Source organism: Protopterus annectens, chromosome 12.part0 (assembly GCF_019279795.1).
Source record: "Protopterus annectens isolate FY-2018-M chromosome 12.part0, PAN1.0, whole genome shotgun sequence".
In the NCBI taxonomy this organism is placed as follows: domain Eukaryota; kingdom Metazoa; phylum Chordata; order Ceratodontiformes; family Protopteridae; genus Protopterus; species Protopterus annectens.
In genome coordinates, this window is record NC_056746.1 from 977988877 (window position 1) to 978012698 (window position 23822).

The window sequence follows — 23822 nt, forward strand, 5'->3', positions numbered from 1 at the left end:
GGAGAACTATTTCTTTCTTTCTTGTATTTCCCCCCTACCTTTCCTGTAACTGCTGCATGTCTGTCTCTGGTTGGGACTGCATTCCTGCTGAAGAGTTTTTTTGAGAGTTGCTAGTTCCCCCCACTTGTATATCATCAAAGGAGACTCTTCTTGCTGCTTACACTGGCACCAGCTGAGGAAAGTGAGGAATCGCATGTATCCCTCAAGCTGGAAGCTCCTCCCCTAACCTTCGACCTTCCAAAATGTTTCCATTGCCAAGAGTAAACACTATTGCACGCAGTCATTAATATCTCAGTTCAGTTTTTTCTTTTTACGAACCAAGATATTCTTTTCTATTTGTTGTACCTTACTATTTATGTTAAACATTGTTTCCTTGTATTTAGCATCAGATGCTTCAGCAGTTAAAGCATTCTGAACCTCCATTATTTCTGAACACAACCTTTCAACAGCTATCTAGTTACATTTAATTAAAATACAGAGCCAAGTCAAAGTACAGTTTAGAGGCCATTCTCCACTCATCCGATAAGTCATTTTCTTCCTCTGTAAAATCCCCAGCAAGCAAGCAATCGATTTGTAATATACTTCTTAAGCAACTTAATATTGTAAAAAACAGTCACCTCCTTTAATAGTAACGGCTCCAAATGATTAAATTTCTCATTGAGACCATCTTCACTACTAGAAAGCCACAAGTCCTTTGAGGATATTTTGGACTCCCTTTCACACAGAATGTCAGCAAACACCTCTCCACCAGTTCCAGCATCAATCAAAATGCCAGGGGGAGAGTAGAGGTAGAATCAGTATCCAGCGACATGGTGGAAACACAAAAATAAAAACAGAGACAAAGAAGCTGGATTGGTTCCCCCAAAGCAATAAGGTGTTATAACCAGTGAAGTTTATTCTGGTACCTTGGCTTTATTTTTGTTTCTACCAAAAATAACTTGTCTAAAATACAAAGCAAAGTTTCCACTGTCTTCCCTGGCAATGAATTTGATAAATAAGGTTAAGTGACATCTGAACCATGTTCTCCATTTTAATTTAGAAATTTGTAATGGAGGGTCTGAAACTACTAAAAAAATAGAGAAATTGAAGGAGAATAGTGAATAATGTCATTCTTTCAAGTTGTTTTGCAAGGAGCAAGCTGCCCCCTTCGTAGGAGAATGCAACTTGCCACATCCACTGTGAAGTCCCTTTTTTCATACATTCAGCCTTGTGTTTAAGGAATTTAAAAAGGTTACCGCGGTAGTGGTGCTGCAGTAGTGTTATCGCCTCACAGCAAGACGTTGTCCCGTTCGATTCTCAGCTAGAGCGTCTTCTGTGTGGAGGCATGCGTGAATGGGCGTACCTTCGTTGAAGGTTGTGTATCAGGGCTGGTAACTCGGCACGTAAAAATCCACTAACAAACATTAACGGACCGGAGTTCCGCTGTGGTGACCCCTAACCGGGATAAGCCGAAAGGCACAACAACCAGAGAAAATCACACACAAAGGTTCACCTCATTTTCTGTTTAACCAAGGTCTGAATTATAATTGCAAGAATAGAAGCTAAGATCTTAAGAAGCCTAATACTGCATTCCCATGGTAATTATTAGTACTTATATTTGGCATTATGATTCTCCAAAGGTGGGCTTCATAACTGTGTTGCTGATTTGTTTCCCCTATCTAACAGGGCCATTGGAGCTAAACCAGGTGTGAATAAAAAGCTATGTACTCACCATAACATTCCGTTTGTATTGTCCATTTTTGTTCTCCACCTGATGAGTTTGGATCTGAAACTCTGATGCAACTCGGCCAGTTCTAACAGATCATTGGATCCTTGAACTCTCACGCTCCTCCCTTTATTCATAATGCCCTGTCAACCTAATGTGCCTCAGATTGAGTTTGCTGCCCCTAGATACAAAAGAAAAAAAACAGAGACTGAACAGAAAAGGGAAGACGGAACTCAAACAAATAACAGAGGCCCCTAGACAACTCTGATCTCTCCAGAAGACAAAAAGGAGGGAGCAGGTGGGAGAGGAGTTGAAGAATGACAATGGATGACACATCTGGAACGTTACAGTGAGTACATAACTTTTTAATCTGCTGTTGTCATTTTTATTCATTCCTCAACTGATGTGATAGAATCCACAGCTTATTGTAACCTTGAGAGGTCCCTAAGGAAGGATAATCCAGAACACTGCTGAGCTAAATGCTGCTTTGTTCCTAGAAATCAAATCCAGCTTGTAATGAGCAATGAAAGTGTGGGGATTATCCCAATCTGCAGCTGCACAAATATCATTTAAAGGCACTCTGGACCAGAAAGCTGACGAAACCGCCATAGATCTTGTGAAATGGGCCCAAGTAGTTTTTGGTAAAGAGAAACCCAATTTACCAGACAAAGGTTATACGGTCAGTCAACCATTTGGCTAGTTTAACTTTTGATACTGGATTGCTCAGTATGGTATGAGAAAAAAACAAATAGCTGGTCAGGTTTCCTAAAGTCATTAGTTTTATGAAGAGAAATGAAGTTGTCTGCACATCTAGCAGATGTAGCATGTCTTTTTTTGAAAAGTTTGGAAAGAAATCTGGGAGATTAATGACCTGGTTAATATTGACTCAGAAGCTACCTTGAGTAAAAAAAAGATGGATTACTTTGTAGTGACACCCTGTCTTTTTGTGAAAAAAATATATAGGGATGTTTTGAAGACAGAGCCTGAAGTTAAGATATTCTTATAGCTGACGTAATAGCCACCAGAAAAAATTATTTTCTGAGATAAAAATTGTAGGTCAGCTTTGGCTGAACATTCAAAGGAAGAATTGAGTTAATGCCCCTGAAGCATTATATTTAAATCCCAAGGGGGTGTAGGATATTTTAATGGAGGTCTGAGTAAAAAAGCTCTAATGAGAAAGGCCTTGCATAATTTAGAAGAGGCTAATGTAGAGTTATTTTTGCCTACATTGAAATTAGAACTGGCAGCCAGTTGAATTCTAATAGTTGAAAAACTAGCTCCTTCATAAAAGATTGAATCTAGAAATTCAAGGTTTGCTAGTACAGGTGCTGAAAAGGAGTCCAGATCTTTGGTAAAGGCTCAGAAGGCAAATCTTTTCCATTTATTTTTGTAAGTCTTTCTAGTAGAATCTTTATGGAAAGATAGCAGAATGACAGACTGGGGAGGAGAGCCTGCGCTGTCTAGCCATCGTTGGAGTTGGAGAAACCATGCAGTCACTTTGAGACCTGTTATGTCCAGATGAGTCATGGCTGTCTAGTGAGAGAGTAAGTCTGGACTTGAGTCCAGAATCCAGGGTGAATGTTGAAGATGAGGTCAAAGGAATGAAAACAAATCTGATGAGGCTAAAGGGTGTAATGAGGATAACTGTGCTCCTCAACCGAACTGCTTTCTGAAGAAATTTGGGTATTAGTGGTAAGGGTGAAAAAGCATGCAGGAGACCAGAAAGCCAATTGTGAACTAGAGCATCTCTCAGCAACTTCCCCAATGGGAGGATCAGGGAAAAGAACCTGTTGCACTTTCTGTTGAGAGGCAAATAGATGGCAGCATGGCTGGCCCCACTAATGGAAATTTTTCTTTATGTTGATGTTGAGAGACCACTCATGCAGCATCAGAATGGACCTGCTTAGTTTGTAATTACATTGGATTTCTCCGGGATGTGCATTTCTATTAGAAAACTATTTTAAAATATCGCCCATTACCATACTCTCATAACTTCTCAGCAAAGAGGGTAAGATCTGGTTACCCGTCATTTATTGATGTACCAGACTACTGACATATTGTCTGTCTGTATCTCAGTTGTCCCAGACAGGAAAGTATCCTGAAAGGCCTGTAGTGCTAGGACAGCTCACATCCCCAGGACATTGATGTGCATCTCTGCCTCTTCAGTGGACCACATACCTTGGACTGTCCTTCCCATGTAGTGCCCCCCATCTGAGCTGGGATGTGTCCGTGGTCACCATGGCCTTGTGAAAGGGAAGAACAAAGGGACAGGCTTTGTTGGCACTGGTTTGATTGAATCCACCATAGAAGATATCTTTTGCACACTTGAGTGATTTTCACTGGCATAGGTAATAGATGGTGGGGAATGGACCACTGAGTCAACAGAGTCCTCTATTGAAGGATTCTCATATGGATACTGGCCAATGGAACAAAAATGATAGCTGCCGCCATGAAACCCAAAGGCTGTAGTATCCATCAGGCTGGAAGAGATGAATTCTGGATCACTTTCTTGACTTGGGACTGCAGAGGGTATATTCAAGTTGAGAGAAGAGGCTATCTGAGTGTATCCAAACGAACACCTATGAACTCCAGACTCTGTGTTGGGGTGAGTTGAAATTTGTTGTAATGGACTGTTATTCCCAGACAAGAACACAACTGGAGCAAGCAGTCCCTTGCCTATAATAGTCTATGCCTGGTTGGAGCAGTAAGGAGTCAGTCTAGATATGGAAACACCCAAAATCCCAGCAGCCCCAAGTGAGCTGCTACCACTGCCATGCATTTGGTGAACACCCTGGCAGCTGTGGTGAGACCAAAGGGGGCAGTGCTCTGAACTGGTAATGACTGGCTCCCAGTCAGAGGCATAGGTATCTGTTAGAGTGCCTGTTCATTTTGATGCGATTAGTATGCATCGTGAAGATGTCGCACATCCAATTATCCTTTTGCAACAGAGACAAAATGGACTGAACCATGACCATCCGAAACTTTGTATACTGAATAAGTTAAACTTGCTGAGATCCGGATTTGGTCTCAAGTCCACCATCTTTTTTGGCACTGAGAAGACTCTTGAATACGTTCCAGACCCTCTCTGGTCTGGAGGACCTCTTGGATGACTCTTCTAGCAGCATTTTTATTTCTAGAGATGCTATCTCCCTCTGACTGGGTGGAACATCAGGGATTTTCTTCAGGACTGTGGGATGGGATAGGGAAATTGGTATGGTATAACCCCTGGATATAATCCTCTACACCCATGAATCTTTTGTGATGGCCAGGCTCTCTGGTGTGGGGATAAATGACCCCCAACTACCTCCATAGTGGGACAGTTGGCCTCTGCTTAGGAGTGCTGATGAGGCCTGTCTGAGAGACTCTCTAGATCCCTGGTTCTTTGGACCCCTTCTGCCATGAGGATGGTGTCTTCCAGTTGAGTTCCCCCCTTTTCCCCTGGGAGAACTATCTCCACATCAATCCTGGAAAAGACCGTGGGATGGCTGAAACCACATTTTCTGCCACCTCACTGGTTCCTAGAGAAGGACCTTTGAGGGAAAGAAAAACACAACCAAGACATAGGGTCTTTCCGTCATGTGTGCCCTTAACCTTGAGGCCAAACAGAGAACATCCGTAAAAGGATGCATTGACAAACGGACTTAAATATTCCACAAAAATTCACATAAGCACATCCAGGCATGTCTCCTGAAGGCTATGCCTGAACCTGCTGCCTATGAGGTACCTTCTGCAGCATTGAAGATCAACCTCCGGGATGCATTTGAGATAGACTGGAGGATGGCTAGCTGTGAGTAAACAGTTTCCATCCTTGGGGGGACATGGACCCAGAAACGATTTGGTAAGTTCCTTGATCAAGTCCATTTGCAGTCTTGTAAAGTGTGCTAAGTAATTTAAGCAACCTAAGAGCAAAGGTCACTGAAGCATAAACATGCTTCCCAAATCTATCCAATGCCCTGGACACACTATTAGGGGATGGACAGAAAGAACTCTGCTCTGCTAGTTCCTTTCTCATAGCTGCAGCCATAACCATGGTATTAGCCAGAAACTCACTCCATTGTGCTCTTTAGGGGTAGCAAAAATTTTACCCCATCTTTTAGGTATTGGCTCAACAGTGTCCAGCTCCTTCCACACCAGCCGAGAGATTGTCATTGAGCTCATCGGCTGAGAGGGTTACCCAAGAAGTAAATGAGCTAACTGAAAGCCTCCAGAAACACTGATCCTTCATGGCAGGGAGTTTTGGAAAACCAACCATCTTTTTCTTTCAAGAGCTCCAGGACATCTCCAAAGGAGAAGTCGTCAGGTTGTGATTTATGGGACCCCCTCCTTCACATCAAAATCTGTGTCCTCTGTGAGAGACTCCTGGGAGATATAAGTGCCTCCTTTTGCACATTCTCTTTTGAGGGACTGCTTCAGTGGGGTATTTTGGGGAAGTATTGAAAGAAATAATGCCCTGATTGGCTGGAGATTTAATTGGTTTGGCTGTCCCGGTGGAAGAGATGATTGAGGCTCAAGACACAGAACAATATGTGTCTGGGTTGTCTGATTAGATGGGGACAGGAATGTCTGTTCTCAAGACCTGGAGAAAACCCTCTCCACAACTTCAGAAGTAGAACACCTAGGAGAAACAGAAGTCAATTGATCCAAAGCTGGGAATCTCTCTGATCATTGACTCCTGCAACTCCGTCTGCGGTCTACCCGAGGAGGGAGTCAGACCAGAGCTATCCAGTGCCGAGGCTGAGGGGAAAAAAACCGCTCTGAAAGCATCTGTCTACTCCAAGCCCCTGGATCAAATGGCAGATGCTTTGGTTCTGAAACAGTGCCAGTTAGCTCAGGGGGAAGCATCAGAGTCCGAGCAAACATTCTTCACATCCATGGATCAGCAAAGGAGATAACAGATGGGAAGTGGACAGATGTTGGCTCTCAAGCCCGGAATGGGTCAGAGCCAGGAGACCTCCATCAGAATCTGTGCTTTGAAGGAACTGCCTTATCTAAAGTATTTTGGCTTTACCCGTTCAGGGGTCGCCACAGCAGAACTCTAGTCTGGTAATGATTGGCAGTGGATTTTTACGGTGCAGAGTTGCCAGCTTGCTGCCCAACCTTCAAAGAAGGCACACACTTTTATGCACGTACCAACCTGCATGTCTTTAAATTTCACTCAACCGCTGGGAGGACATGCAGACTCCACACAGAAGGTGCTCCAGCCAAGAATCGAAAAGGAGAACCTCTTGCTGTGCGGTGACACTAACCGCTGCACTACCACGGCTGAGGAACTGGTACTGCCTTATCTGCTGGACCCAAACAATATACATATTCCCTGTGGGCATCAGAATTTGAGATCTTATGCCCACAGGAAATATACTTTTTAAACAGAGGGGGTTTCCTGACAAATTAAGACTGCTACCATAATATGCAGCTTAACACAATTATTAAAATCTTGTCCAAAAAGCCAAGAAGCGATGGGCTGTTTTTCTTGTAGCATATGTAATATCTGTATAGACAGGAATTTTTTTTCTTTATATAGGAAAGAAGAGAAAGGAAGACAGGAAAGCCACCAGCAATGGTAGACGAAGTACTTGAAAGAGTACAGAAGAATACCAGCAATGGTAACAGAAGTACCTAAAATGGTAACTAGCAATGAAAAGGAGGGAAAGAATTGCTAACACTAAAACATGGACTGGAGGAGGAAGAAAGGCAAAATAGTAAATAAGTTGCTCACATACAAGAACAAGGAAAAATCTGAAGATTACTCAAACACTTGAGAGCTAGGAATCCACATCGGATACCTAATGACAGCAAACGTTTGCCGTCAGGCAGAGCATTGGCAGGGCATTGTGGGTAAAGGGAGGATCTCGAGAGTTCTAGGATCTGCTGATCTGGTAGAAGCAGCAGAGTTGGATCAGTCTCGCATGTTTCTAATTGTGTAGGAGGCTATTTTGCCTGTTGCTGGGTTCTGTCTGATGTCTTTAGTTCAAATAAGCATCTGTCTAGCTATGTTTTTGTGGTCTTTTCCAGCCTAAGTTAAGATCAAGTAATCCTTAGTTTTTATTTTCTGGAAATAATATTTTGAAGTGCTTTGTATAATGAGTAGTAATGGAGGATGAGGAATTATAGATGACAGAAATAAGTGTTTTGATGTGTCCTACTAACAGCATTTGGATGCATGTTCAGTTAGGGTCACAGTCAGAGGTAGTATTACTCTAATACCGTAACAGATTTGTGTTTCATAATGTTCTTCCTTGTCTTATTTCTGTCTATATAACAAAAGAAGGTAAGTAGCTTTGGTGATATGAGGTAAAAGCAAAGTGTTTTTGTTCCAGGTTTGACACTGCTCTTTCCCAAAGTTCCTTATTCATCCATAGATTCAAACCCAAGTAAAATGTAGTTAGATTTTTCAATCTTTATTTGTCACATCAGTTAACAAAACAACCACAGGAAAAACTTACAACCTTTGAAATTATATGTTTCTAGTTAGCCGAAATAATGATAGATATTTCCTTGTACAAATCAGCATGACAATTTGTAATCCCTACCTCTATCACATGGCATTATACTCCTGGCATTAGCCACTGTTCTAATCTCATACTGCATAATCTTCGCCATAAGGCAACATAATCAGCCATTTATTTGTCTATTTCTCTTCAGACTGTGATTCCATTCCAGCAATCCTTTGCAGAATCGTTTATTTGGATAGTCCATATGTTTTTATCTTTATTGCCTTTCTGGCTGCCATAATCAGTAATGATCTCTCAATTTTTGCCTATTTATCTTAGTTGGGGTGTCTAACATAAACACTTCCTTACTTGTTAACTTGGTCATTTGGCTTCCAAACTTGATCTAATTTGACTCATTACAGGAAAATAACTCCACATTCCTACTTCTCCTGCCCCACACCTCCAGTGAATTAAAGAAGCCCCCAGACACACAGCAATTACCTTCACAAATACTTTTACGCTATGAAAAGGTTATTTCCAGCCAAATATCTAGATCCTTCTGATGTGGTAGTACCCTTTATCATTCCCAGGCTCAACACTGCTCCCAAGTGATGCATAAACCAGCTTTGCTTAGTTATATCTTAAATCTTATTCCTTACTTAATGAAGAGTGCAGCCTACTGAACATATTTGCATCGTCCCCACTGCAATATCCTGTTGCCTATATTTATTTCAGTTTGTTAACCGGGAAAGTCCATTGGGCCAAGGTAGCCCATTTTCAATTGAGGCCTGAGGAGAAATATATAAGGACTATATAAGGAAGGAAAGCAGAGTAAGAAAAGATTGCTCTCTTAAAGCATCCAGTTTTACCTGACAATACTGATTATTATTATCTTAAATGTCAGAATTCTACTGGTAAGAAGTGAAGAGCCAAGATAGCTTTCAAGTTTTACTTGTATTCCCCCTGTTAACTACTCCCAGTATTTACCCAGTGCTGATTCACTGTGTAAGAATTCTACAATAGCAGTCCAGTCTTTATCACTCTCTCTAAGGTCCAATAGCTGTCTCCATTTTGAATTTCCCTTGCTTTAAAAAAAAATGATTTAACCCCTGGTTAGTATCGTCTAATAATCCCATCTGCTGTTGGTTTTGCCCCTCCCAGAGCTTCAACATTCCTGGCCTACTTTCTAGTGTTATTAAATCACTTTATCAGACCCGTGAAGATACGAGTATTTTATGAACAGAATTAAGTTGAGCTGCCCTCCAATAAATGTCAGTTAAACGTGATCCCTCTCTTCCATCTGTCAGCAGCACTCATGTATTCTAGAATACCATTTTTTTCTGTTCTTCCAAAGGAAACTTGCAGTTTACCTCTTCAGATGTGTGTGTTGAAAATTACCTGGAAATTTAGGGAGAGCCTGTTCACCATAAAGCAGCTGTAGCAGAATTGTTGTCTAGGCAGCTTACACGAGTTTTGGTTTTCTGACAAATTATTGTGGATTGCAGTCACTTAAATAATGACAGGGGTGTGAGTGAGTTTGCATCCTTCAGGAAATGCTTGCTGATGCAAAGCTTGTTCTAGCAAATTTCTTAGGCTGTAAAAGTTCCTGACTTTTTGGGTCTTTGCCTCCTGATTTTTGAGCTACGTAGATGAGGGAGTAAAATAAGTTATAGTGGGTTGTACTGTGTGGTTTTGACTGCACTGAGCTGAGATACCATTCTTAGTCAGTGTGTGCAGTCATTCACTTAAGATATTAGGAGTACACAGTCATAGAAGTGGTTGTAAATGATGGTCAAGTCAGTGTTTCAGTTGAAAGCATAGTTTTTATCAACATAGCTCTCATAGCAGCAAGCTGAAGTAAATTTTGTAGATCATTTAAATATTCAATTGATCACAAGTAATCATCTAAAATGTACACTGTGTATGCCTGTGTGTATATTTGTGTGTATATGTGCATATATATATATATATATATATATATATATATATACATATTTATATATGTATATATATACATATATATATATATATATATATATATATATGTATATATATATATATATATATATATGTATACACATACACACACACACACACACACACACACACACTTGGTTCCCACTTTCCAGAATACTAATGGTGTCAGTTAAGTAATTGATTTGTAGTATGCAGGATTATCGTCATATGAGCCATGTTCTCTGGGTATAAGCCCTGGTTCCTTTGTTTTGTTAATTGTCAACACTGTTTCTCATTTAGTTGTCAGTAAACTGGGCTACTTGATGTCTTTTTTACTGTATCTAAATTTTTAATTTAGCTTGTTTTTGAGGCCATTGAGTGTGAAATTCACTGTGTTGGACTGCAACAGTGTTTTGCACTTAGCACCTCATAGCCTTATTCATCTGTATTATTGATCCCTGTAGTGCAGGATGTGATTTAGTCACCCTTCATTTGTCTACTGTGCATCTCTGATCAAGTTATCCCTTAGTAATTTTGGGCTTCCCCTGAAAAAGGAAACTTGCATTGTGGGCTGTCCCAGGCTGTTTACACATTGTTTTTAAATCCATGCACCTTTCAAATTCCAGCTAATTAGTGTTTCACTGCATGTTATTTGACTGTTAATCCCAATGTGTATCTTGTAATTTAATGGTTTGCCGGATGCACTTTCAAAAAATATGGGTTTCAAGGGAAGAGGAGGAGTCTGGTTTCAATGTGATAGTTTCTTTTATTTACAAAATGACTGTTGATGTTTTTGTTGTAAATATGAAAATAGTTTTAAGTTAAATTCAAATCACAATATTCATTGTAAAGGTAAAGAATAAAATTGTATGTATACTGACAGATTTCAGCAGTGTTTTATGGTATCTGGGAAGAAATTCCCAGGTAATGGGATATCTGTATGGCTGTGTCCCTGTCTAGGTCCATGTTTGCCCAAGATCTAGCTCTGGGCACTTGATATGAACTAATTGTAGTTTGGGGACAAGTGATTACGTTCTGCCTCACCCATTAATGCAATTTTAATTTTAACTGAAATTTGTTTCCCAGGAAAGTGCAAGACAAGACCCATTTTCAGCAGAGACACAAGGAGAAAAGCTCCTTACAGTTTAATATATTCAATGCATAAAATAAAGCTTTCCAATACAGTGCAAAATTAAAAATAGAATGAGGTAATACAGTGCTGTAAAATTTGAAAAATACATTTTAATAGGTATAACAGGGTAATACAATAAAGGCTTTGTAGAAACATTACAAGACAATAAATGGAAAAAATTGTAGAGTTTTAGGAGAATTTCAGCTAAAGATTAATGTATGGGGTTGGTTCTGGAAGCAGCAGACAGTGGGGGTATAACTCATTGTGCAGATAATGCATGCTAAGGGTACTGCAGCAGTTAAGATACTGTCAAGTAGCATGTTAAATTTAGCTTGCTACTATTTTGCATGATATATGCCTTAGTTTGTTAAAGGGTGTTAATTTGCCAACAAATAGTAAACATTCCTTAATTCTGCCTTTTTTTTTTTTTCAACTCATAAAAATTTGCATGCGCCTCCAGACTTTATAGTTTAACGGTTGATGGCGGGAATGGTAATGGCAATCTCTAACCACCTTGTCTGGCCATTGGCTTAGGAGATTAACTGTGTGACTCTGAGCAAGTCACCTAACTAGACACTACTCCAAGGTTAAGTCTAAAAAAAAAAAAAAAAAAGTCAGTGGAGATCAGAGTTTTACCCAGGAAAGCAAATACAAATAAAAAAAAACTCTGCACTTATTTTCTTAATGTACACTTTGCTGGCAAGTGACAGTTGATTGCCAAAGTCTGTTTCTTATTGAAAAGGACACTTTCTGCACTAATTCATTGTGTCATAATTTAATTAGTTGGTATTTAATCTGTTAAGTCTAACATCAGGGTCCAAAACCATATATTTTTCCTTCTCCAGAACTGTTCACTTGTTTCATGAATATATGAAGGGTGGTGTGCTAAATTTAGTATGGCTCCATATTCATTAATCTAGTAAAAGCCATTTTTGCTGGCAGTAGATGATTATGCACTTAGTTCTTGGGCTGTATTATGAAGCTACGTTTTGTCAGGTGGTTTGTTTGCTTATTTCTGTGGTATTGCTTCTTGTATGTTAGATGTGCGTATAACTTTTAGTGGTTATGCTATTCATATTTTCACCAGTCGGTGTTTTAATACGCTAAATGTTTATGGCAGTGTGATTGATATTTGACATTTGAATGTTTGATATCAGTGTATGCAGTTATCAGGTGTGCTACTTTAATGTACTATCCTTTATTGTTTAAAGGCATCGCGTTGCTTTTAGTATATTCATGCATTTATAAGTGGTCATTGGTGCTGGCTTTATTGTGGTAGATATGTTGTATTTAATTCACATTTTATTGCATTTTTAATATGGTGGATGTTGCATCTGTATTAGTGATGCATTTGACTGATACCTTGTATTAGTTTTGTGCCCACTGGTATTGTTTTTAATATGGTTACAAGTGTATGTTTACAGTTCTCATTGCTGCTAAAGTAACTTGGTTTATTTATATGTACCCTTTCAAAGTGGAGGAACCATATACCTTAAGGCTGCATTTCTTTGATTTAGATTTTATGTAGGTTCAACCCTATGTAACTTGTGACTGAACTACGTTTGATAGAGGTGGCAAACCATGTTAAATGAGCTCATCTTTTCACACTCCTTCAGACTGGCTTGCTTCCAAACCCCTGAAGTGAGGTTTATTGTGCAGATATTTAAGTGTATGTGTGAACGTTAAATTTTTGTAGTCCTGTTTTTTTCCAAGATCCCTTTTCACACAATTTTTGCAGCTAGGTGGTAGTGTCAAACTGAAGTCTGTCAATATGTTTACTGCAATGTTTTCTTCAGTCAATATAGGCACCCAGACCGCTGGACCTCGTTTAGCCATTTCAGCCCCAATGATGCGAGGTATGCCCCAGTATAAATATTCTTCTGCAGTGCGAAATGTGCAGCATATTGGAAATGCATCACCTCCAGTCTCTGTAAGTATCATTGTGTAAATGCATTGTTTTTCATTGTGTTTATTAATGACAGAGGATGTGACAAATGCAAAACTGGAGGTAAAACGTAAACCTAGAAGTTAGGCTTCTGCTGTCCATAACCAGTGATGCAGAAGGGGCTAGCATTGTCGGTTGTGAAGGAAGCTATTAATATTGTTGCATTCTGTAATCAGACCAGTTAGCTGCACACACAACATTGCGGTCTCACCTCAGTTTTTTGTGTTGTGGCATTGCAGAATATAGTAAAATTGAATCTGGTATTGTCCTTTTCATTTTTCCTCAACACATGGGTTTGGATCCAACTTGGTTGCATATCTAGACTTTGGATCCAGCTCTCAAGCTCCTCCCTCTACCCGTAATGCTTTTGTCCATCCCCAGTACCTCAGATCTCGTTTGCTGCCATCGTGCTCAGATGCAGGTTCCTTCATTTGAGAGAGAAATTAGTGTTTTTTTGCAAGTCCTTTGATATATTTACTTATACTTTTTCTTATCCTTCCTCTTAGTGTACACTACAGTGTTAGGTTTTTCTACTATTTTTATAGTAGTCCTAACTTTACCATAGTTGGTAATTCTCCTTTTTACCCATTAATACAGGATATTTTTTCTTAATTACTATTGCTGGTAATTCTTTTCTTTCCTTTGCTATGTGATGTATTTAAAAAAGTGCATCTTCTACTTCTATTATTGCATTGTTGACCATACTCCTGTCATGTCCTATAAAACTGAGAGGGTTAAAAAATGCACTTTTTTTGGGCAAAAAATTCTGAACTTGGATGTGCCCACAAGGAGTGTATTTGTTGTCTCAGAACCAGCCACCCATTTAGATACCAAGTGCAGCCATCTGTTCTACTTTTAATACAAGGGCTCTGGCTGAGCACAGCAAGCTAATTTTGAAAGGCCTCCTTCCTCCTGCTGCAACTTCTGTGGCTCAAACCCCTGCCAATCTGCAAAATCTGCTCCATCAGAGCATGGAAAACGCTTCCTGACAAAGTCCCCTAGGTCTTCATCGGAGCAATCAGGTAAAATCCAAAAATCCTCAAATCCGAAGTTGTCAGATCCAAAGACCCCAATCTTTGGATCTGAACCTTCAGAACAATCAGATCTGCTAGTCCTATGGCACCTACCTTGGATCCCAGACCCTTGGATCTGAAGCCTGGTACCTTACAGAATAAGCACACCAGAGTTAATCATAGATCTAATTTCTTCTTCTCTGCATTCTCCTTTTTTATAGACTCCTAAGAAACATTCCAGGCCACAATCCACCACATCCTCCAAGTCCCCCAAAAGATTATCAGAAGGGGATATGAATAGTATGATGGGAGAATTTATCTCAGAGCTCAGATCCAGATGGGGATCATACCAACTTCATCCCCTGTTGGATCTGTGAGCCTTCCAACCATGTCTGAAACTATTCTGTCTTGTTTTCCAATCTGTCTCACTGTTTCAGAGCCCCAGGATCCAACAGCCCCAAGAGGTCTGGAGTCAGATTCAAAGAAAGTGTCTTCTTTGACTCCAGTGGCATCCCTGACTAGTTCCATTCCTATTCTCTTCGGATCAAAATGGGTCCCAGAGCCTAAGTCTTTGCTTCTGATTTGTGGGGCCAGGATTGACTCCAGTGTTGGACCCATGTCTGCCCCTCTGAGCCTTGACACTGGACAGTTCGGGCTCATATTCATCCAAGGTGTGGGGATCAGATAGGACTAGTGATCTGCCTTCATTGGAAGTCTCTGCTTCACTGTGGTTTGGTTATGGCTTTTCTGGGCCTGTCTGCCGGAAAGGGCTTTTTCTCTTTCCAGAGAACTTGGCTTCTCATCCCTCAGATTCGGGCCCTATTCCCTCTTCAGTTCCAAGCTCTGAGTCTGTCAGGACTACTCCACAGGGATAGCCAATTCCAGCTAGCTTCCAAGCAGTTCCTGTAGATGAACTCCTTCCCTCTCTTCAAATATCTCCCACGAACATCCCACAGAAGAATTCCATTGGAAGAGAACATGCAGGAGGAGGCACGTTGACTCACTGCTAGAGTCTCTCATGGAGGATATCATTTTCGCTGAAGGGTCCTGCAGATAATCCGATATCTTCTTTGGAGACATTAGAGATCCTCAGACAGAAAGGATGGGCTCCATAGATCTTCAGGATGCATACTATCACATCAAAATAGACACGCGATCCAGAAGACATTTGCGTTTTAGCTGGGAGCCAGTCATTACCAATACCAATTCAAAGTCCTGCCCTTTGGACTCACCACAGCCCCTAGGGTGTTAATCAAATGCATAGCAGTGGTGGCTGCTCACCTGAGACTCAAAGGATTCCAAGTGTTTCCATACCTGGACTGGCTCTTCAACACCCCATCCATGCATGTCCTTTAACAGTCCAAAGACTATTTGCTCCAGATTTTCTAGTCACTGAAGATTAATTGACAAATTAAACTTGACACCATTTCAGAGCCTGGAGTTCATTAGTGCACATCTGAACACAACGCAAATTACATCATTACCAACTCATCCCATAACCACACATGGATCTCAAGTCCACCAGATTCTTTCCCATCCATCTTCTCCAGCCAGATTACTTCAAGTGCTAGGATCCATGGGAACAGCCATAGTATTATTTCCCTTAGCACAATACTGTACAAGTGTTCTTCAGTGGACTCTAGCTGTTCAGTGGTCTATTCTTCGGCAACCACTGTCTTTTCCAGTAAACTTATTTCAATTTGAAACACCACATCCACTGGTGGATCCAGCCGGATGACATTTATCTAGGCCTACATTTGATTTACCACACCCAATGGCTACAAGTGGCTATGGATGCCACCCAGTTGTGGTGGGGGTGGGGGACATTTCTTAGGAAGGATGACCGAAGGCACATAGTCACACCAAGGAACCAATTTGCAAATCGGTGTACTGGAGATGAGAGCAGTCCTATTAGCATTGCAGGCATTTCAAGATGCTCTTCCCTTTGAGGCTGTTGTGACCAACATGTCTGTTGTGTGTTATATAAACAAGGGGTACCCCAGTATTGGTCTGTTTGGAGAGGCCTTGAGATTCTGGTAATGGGTGATATCCTCAAGACGGTTTTTAGTTGCATTGCACATAGTGGAGAAAACCAACATGTTAGCGAGCAAATTAAGCAGATCCATTTTGATGCTGCATGAGAGGTCTTTGAAACGGTCTGTGGGGGAAGAGATTTTTCACCTTGGTATGGCCACTTCACCCCCACACACACGTGCAGCAGGTATTTTGCCCTTATCCCCCCAAATCAGGGAGAGTCACCAAGAGATGCTCTAGTTCACATTTGACCATCTGGTCTCCTCTATGTCTATCCTCCACTTCCCTTGATTCCCAAATTTGTATAGAAAATAACCCAGCTGAAGAGCTCAGTCATCTTCATTGCCCCCAATTGCCTTTGACAAGGTATGGTTCCCCTTCTTATGTTCTCATCTTTATCCTCCATGGATACTGGAACTATTTCTAGTCCTCCTGTCAGGAATGAGCCATCCCAATATTCAGGCACTCAAGCTAATTGCACAGCTTCTCCACTTCCAATAATGGTCAGACATCCCAGGCTTTCTTCCCAGGTACGTACCATAATATTCTCACAAAAAGACACTCTACCAAGAAGGTCTACAAGAGCAAGTGGAAAAGATTCTACCTTTGGGCATTGAAAATTAATGGTGACCTTTTTCTGCTCCAGTTTCTGCTGTCCTTACATTTTTGGCTGTTCTTTTTAAAGGAGGAGAGTTTATCTGTGATTAAACTGCAATTGGCAGCCATCTCCAATTATCATACAGGAGACAAATGATTCTTTGGCACCTTCCAAATTATATAAAGCATTTCTAAAAGACATTTTTCTCCTTGGACTACCAGTAGAGGAACCTGGAATGTGACTGTTGTGCTAAAAGGGCTAACTCAAAAACCCTTTGAACCTTCAGTGAAAAATAACCTAAAATTTTTCATGGAAAAAGTCTTAGTAACTATTACTTCTGCAAGAAGGATTTCTAACTTCCAGGCTTTTCCTTCAAAGACTCCCTAGATTATTTTCCATGAAGATAGTTACTTTACAAGCATACCCTTCCTTTTTACCAAAACTAGATTCTGAATCAAACATTAACCAATCCATTAATTTACCAGTCATCTTTCCAAAGTTTTCAAGTAAAGGAAAATGCATGCTACACTTCCTAGATGTGTGTAGACAGTTATGTTTTTATCTACACAAGAGAGCAAATCAGAAAGTCAGATCAGCTGTTTCCTTCTCACCAAAAAGACTGGATTATCCAGTTTCTAAAATTACTCTAGCTAAATGGATTGCTGATTGCATTTCTTGGATCTAGTCTCAGTAAAGAATTTCCCTACCTAAACCACACAAAGCTCACTCAGCTAGATCCATGGCTACTTCATCTGCTTTTTGGTAAAGGACATCTGTTTGTACAGCAGCCACATGGTCTAATGCACATACCTTTGTTACTCATCACAAATTAGATCTTGTATGTAGAAGTAGAGCAACTTTTGGCTCACTAGAACTCTGGAATATCCTACCATGAGCGCCACTCAAGGTCAGTGTAGCAGAGGACTTGTCCCATCTGTTGAAGAATGACAAGGACAACATCAGATTGGATGTGCTGCATAGATCTTCAGGATGTGACAGGTGATCCAGAAGACATTTGCCCTTTTGGCTGGGAGCCGGTCATTACCAATACCAATTCAGAACCCTGCCCTTTGGACTCACCACAGCCCCCAGGGTGTTACCCAAATGCATGGCAGAATCAGATTTATAAGTTGTGTACTTGCCATAACTAGTCATCTGTGTTCATTTTCTTTCTTCCCCACCTTCACACCTGTTCATTCCCATCCATCCCCCATCCTTAACTCTTCTGCAGGAACCTATTGGATTGTTGTTGTAACTTGGTCCCAGGTTTTTCACCCTTTTCTTTCAGCTATCCCTGTTCCTATCCAGTTATAGGGTCTTCATGGCAACAAACTAGATCTGAGATATTGGGGATGGACACGGGCATTATGGGTAGAGGGAGGAGCTAGAGAGTTGGATCCAAAGTCTAGAGTATATGGCCGAGTTGGATCTGAGGGTCTGATCCAAGCCCATGTATTGAGGAAAGAATGAAAATGGACAACACAGTTGCCTAGTTATGGTGAGTACATAACTTATTTCTGTCGAGGGTAATTTAGTTATGTACAGTAGTTTCATGCAGTTTTGCCATTTCTGTTTTAACCATTATGGGAAGCTGCGTCTTCAATTCACATCCAACCATTTCAGTTATTAGTTATTAAAATTGTATATTTTTTGTTTGTTAATGCAGTTTTTGTTAATTTGGATTAGGCAATTGAACCTGCTGTTCACATCCAGGGCCAGGAGCCCCTAACTGCGTCCATGCTTGCATCAGCCCCTCCACAGGAGCAGAAACAAATGTTAGGTATGTGCTTTATACAAGAAAATCTGTTGAATATGACTTGGTTTCCAACAAAGACCTTATTATTGAAATATCTTCTTTTGTGAAGTATATAGTAAATGTTTTCACCACTTGCAAGCGGAGATGGTGAATAGTATACACACTGCAGTCAGGGGCAGTGTATACATGGGACCACGCTTGTCCAATGTTCTTGGCATTGCTTTAGTATGCATGGCATGTTGCTTTGGCAAAGAGGATTAGGACATGCAGAAATTCCAAATGATGCTGTGAAGATGATGCCACTCAAGAACTACCCTGTAGATTGAAATGTGGTCTGTATGTGTATTCCACTTAAGTTGAAAATGTAACAGCTCTCTTGCACAGAGGGATAGAGCCTTGACTGAACCTGGATGAATTTGAATCAGTTGGCGATCTGGGCACTTAAGGAGACAACCAGGGGGAATGAGAATGAGCAGCAGATTCCAGCTTGCTCATCTCGGGGAGGGGTGGGCAGCTTAACTAGACGCACTGTATACTGGTGACTTGTAGCAATGGTTCAATGATTGCTCTGCATCTGGTTATCCACTTAGATATTCCAAACGGTGCACACATACTACAGTCAGGGACACAGCATGCGTGGGGACCATGCTTTCACAGTGGGCTTGGCTCTGTTGTCTTACTATAGCAGTATGCATGTCAAGTTATTGTGGAGAGTAGAGTTGGAACTTAAAGAAATAAGGTGATGCCATGCCATAACCCTGTAGACCCCTACACCCCATTTTGCTTCAGTCTAGTATATGTATACTGATACAGAAGTAGATAAAATGCTTTCATATAAAATGGTTAGTGCTTTTGTACCTAATAAGTACAAAACTATCCTTACTGTAAAACAGAGAAGTTGTAAACATGGGCAAACCCTTCTCTGCAAGGGGTGAGGCCTGAAGACTGGTCCTAAAGCCATAGGGAACATTATGGGTGTCCAGTTAGGAATGGTAAAAGTACAAGTAGAGGCCAAAAAGTAGCATCTCTTAAAAGTAAACGTGCACTTGTGTGTTAGAGTACTGGAGCAGCATAAGTGGACAAGCCGCATCATAGCTAAGACTGCTTTAATATTGCTAGGGACAGCAGAGCAGCTACTGTTACCTGTGAAGTACCAGTCACACACCCAAGAGTGCTGGCCTGCTTTCAGAATACACATTTATTTTATGTTGGTAATATGCATTTGAGTTGATTTCTTTTAATAACAAGATCGATGGAATTGGACTCTGCCTTTTTCAGCCATGACTTGGGCCAAAGACAAAATAAAAATTCAGTGTATACATGCATATTTATATATGTGTATATATATATATATATAAAGTGTGTGCTGCATACAATATGCACAAAAATCAATCCTCCCAAGATATTGTCTGACAAAATTTATATGCAAAGATAATTTAATGTAAGGTAATATTAGCTGAAGGAGAAGAGTAATTGCCTTTGCATTTGTCCTTCCTAAAGGATGGTACCGCTTGCTATTGGACTTGAAGAAAAGTGCTCAGTACAGCTGGTAACACTTGAAACCTGTCAGAAGTTAGCAGACAGTGGATGCCATTGTACACCATACCTTTATTGCAGGTGAACAGTTAGTCCACCTCCCACAGTAATATGAACTAATGGGTTGGCAGCTGGAATCTACTGGTAGTCCAAATGGTTGAATAAAGGTATGTTGTGGTGCCTTTCTATTGGAGTCTAGTATAAAGGCTATGCCTATAAAACTTAAAGCCAAGAAGCTATTGTGAAGTCAGTAGCAGGACATTATTAGGATTGCTTTGAGTATTCCTGAACACAGTACTGTTGCAACAGCGAATTGTAGCATTTGGCTTATAACTTTATCTTCTGCAGCCTACAGTTTCAAGGCAGTGTTGTCCTTCCTTCCCTGCACAGGGCATCAAAAGTTGATGTTGGCTAAACACTGACTGGTATTCAGGTGTCTACTTTAAATATCAGTGTTAGTGTACTTTCTCTGCAGTTGTCTTAACTGTTAATGTCCCATATCTCCCCATGTGTCTGAAGAGAACATTAATTGTGCAAGCAGTTATTTACTGTTGATAGTTTACTATTTCTTTTGCCATTAGAACTTCAACACCTTCTCTAGCAGTGGCATTTTGGTAGACAGTCTATAAAGATTTTCATTGGAAATGCTTGTTCACCTGGATCTTGAGTGAACTGTGTTTGTGAATACTTTAGAAGAAATCACAGGCCAATAAAATCTTGGGGGGTGGGGTCTTCAGAATAAGTATGTTTCCCATAAAAACATTTGAGGGACCTAAAACATTCACCAGTTAATTTATATTTTACTAGTAAAGTGAAGCTGTTTGACAAGTATGGTAATGTTTATCTCTGGTACCTATAGATCATATGCTATCCTTTCAGAAGGCTGTTTCAAAAAACATGAAATGTGTACAAAGTTACAAGATGCTAACAGATGAAAACCACTGAATGCATAAATCTTCAGGTAGTAAGATGTGCTTATAGTGAAATACAGGAGACTACCTCAGTCAGCCATGTTTGGCACAGTCAGGTGTAGGATATACTTTCCCAACTCATGCGAATCTGCTTGAGAACATAAAAGCTCAAATTCTGGATGCTCCATCAGTTTCCTTCAAATGTAAACTTGTCTTTGTCAGAGTACATCCAGCTGAATCTCTTTGCTATGTTAAGTTTTCTCTGTATTTCATTTAAACTAGATTACTTGCCAGGTTTCTCTCTTTTTTTCTTTTTTTTGAACAAAGGTAGCTGTAGGTTGCTTTGGAAATCCTTTTAACCCCCACCCTCATTTAAACTGCACTAAAAAGTTACTTTTTATGAAACGAAGCTAGACATTTGAAAAGACAAAAACTGCTATCTTTTCATTTTTTCCACGTTTTCTGTCTGTGCATAATGCATCCATTTTCTAGAGCGCAGCATGTCTTGCAGTGTACTGCTGCTTGCATATCTGATCCAGTTACACATTTCTTTTAGTTTGCATTTGTTGTTTGCTGCACACTCAGTGTTCTGCCATTATCTCCATTTCCAAGCACATCCGCCAGAACAGTTTGCAGTGTGATTTGTTGCTTGCGCGAAGACCATGCAATCTGAGCAGCTCACCTGATAAGCTTGTTAGCCATGGTTAACCAGTTACTAATGTTGAGTAATCTGGAGATGATGCTAGCTGCCCTGCGTCGCTCTTTTAAACACATTTATTGAGTTATCACTAAAGACGTAAGCAAACCTATTAACATGTTCCCAGTTTCAAACTTATGTATTCATTTGTATAACTGTCGATCCAACTTTACATAAATTGCTCAATTCCTGCCTTTTGTTAAACCTCACACATAATCCAAAACAGTATTGTGCATGTATTGTTCCTACAATTTCTATTTAATTTGTTCCTACCCTTTTTTAAAGATACTACTTTGAGATCTTTTATCTCTGTTACAATGTTGAATACTTAAAACAGAACTGGTTTAGACTTTGATGTCCATTTTCTATTTAATTTTTTTTTTGGCAGCCCCAGAGTTAGCCTTACTATGTCTAGGCAATTCAGATCCCATATCCTGATAAAAAAAATTCCTTAGTTACACCAATTTGCTAACCCAATATTTCTGACAAAGTACTTTGCAGGGAATTTTTAAAGTCTGCCAACTCATCACACACTCAAAATATATGTTCTCCATTACCTCTTTCTTCCCCATCACACCTCCATTACTTGGCATCTGCATGAGGAAAACTTCTTTGAGTCTGTTTGGGGTATAAAAGTATCTGCAAACACCAACCGAAAATCCAAAATTTTCTGGACTTTGCTACATATTTCAGAGTCATACTTATGCCTCCCATTATTACCTTGTGAATTGTTTATCCAGTCTCTTTCCAAGCTTTTCTAACCTCCTCTGATTGGTTCCTATAGTTTATTGTCCAATATTTTATATGGCCTACTAATTATCACCTTTAACAGCAGTTTCCGTTCTAGATTCAACTAAAACCTCTACCAGAGCCAATCTTTCAAGGATTTTCCTATCCCTTTCTCTTTGCCTGTAATCAGTCCCTGATAAGGGAGTGCAATCTCTAGTTTGCTGTCTTAATTTCGTCTTTGCCTCTTCCGATTCCGTTACATCTCTCTAGTTATTTTTTTATCACCAGTACTTTGTTTCCTTTGCTAATTTTCTAAAGTAAATTCTAGCCCTCTCTTGCCTATTTTCTGTACCTCTAATTGCAGTCATCCCCATATGCAAAATCTCCTTTTTCCATTCTTGTGTTGACTTTAATTCCCCCCACTCCCGCTTCGTTATCCCTTTCCACTTAGAATTATAGCTGTCTGCTTTTGTTATGTATATGAGCTATAAGTTGATGACTCTAAAATATCCCTTCAAATCAGGTAATCCTAAAGTTGTCCTATGTTACTTTGTCCAAATGGTAATTTTCTGAATGCTTCCCCATAGCTCTCAGCCTTCCATCTCCAAAATGAGGAACACTTGCCTTCGTAATGTGGAACAAATGGGCAAAATGTGGAACACATATTAATGGCTTACTAACAACTTCAACTAGGAAGGTCATAGGATGGTTAAAATGTACTGGTTTTACTAATAAAGAAGATCCTTTAATGAATTAATATGATTCATTTCTATTTACCATGGATTTCAATTAAAAAAAAATCCTAACTGAATGTGTTACAGACTGCTTCAATGTGGAACTTTGAGGAACATGAACATTTTAAGACCCCCAAATGAGGTATGTTCCTCGTAATGAGGTACACTTGAGAGGTAGCTTCCCTAAATCTGTGTTTTATACCTCTGAACCTTAGAGGATTACAAATTATAGTACTGGCCTTTAAAACTCGCAGCAGAGGGTCAGAAAAAGGAGTTCTTCCTTTTCCACAACACAGTGCCTATATATATATATATATATATATATATATATATATATATATATATATATATATATATATATACTAAATCTTATGCAGTTAGTGATATGGAATGTGTATAGGCTTAATTTAATAAGGTATGTACCTGAAAACAAGTCTGACTTTAAGGAACATCAGTAAATCTAGTAGGAGCAGGAGGACATTTGAGGACCAAAATCATAGCAATATGCCTAAACCTTAGCAGTTGAGCAGTATGCTGCATTTTAGGCTGGTTTGCTTTTAAGTATAATCAAACAAGGCTTGAAGCAAGCCAGAACACAAGTTGAATTCAAAGAACTGTATGAAGATGCATTTACATGTATTTTAA

At 40.0% G+C, this 23822-nt stretch overlaps 2 protein-coding genes across 2 annotated transcripts in view; one reads left to right on the plus strand and one right to left on the minus strand.

The window, feature by feature from the left end:
• Window positions 1-23822, minus strand: part of PHYHIPL (phytanoyl-CoA 2-hydroxylase interacting protein like) — a 959792-nt gene that overhangs the window by 836862 nt on the left and 99108 nt on the right. The gene's annotated exons all lie outside the window — the stretch shown is intronic.
• LOC122816238 (embryonic polyadenylate-binding protein-like) overlaps window positions 1-23822 on the plus strand; it is a 61613-nt gene that overhangs the window by 36746 nt on the left and 1045 nt on the right. The window contains exons 2-3 of the mRNA XM_044088981.1: window positions 13021-13154; window positions 18501-18594. Of these exons, the coding sequence (XP_043944916.1) occupies window positions 13021-13154; window positions 18501-18594 (228 nt within the window). The remainder of the gene's footprint in view (window positions 1-13020; window positions 13155-18500; window positions 18595-23822) is intronic.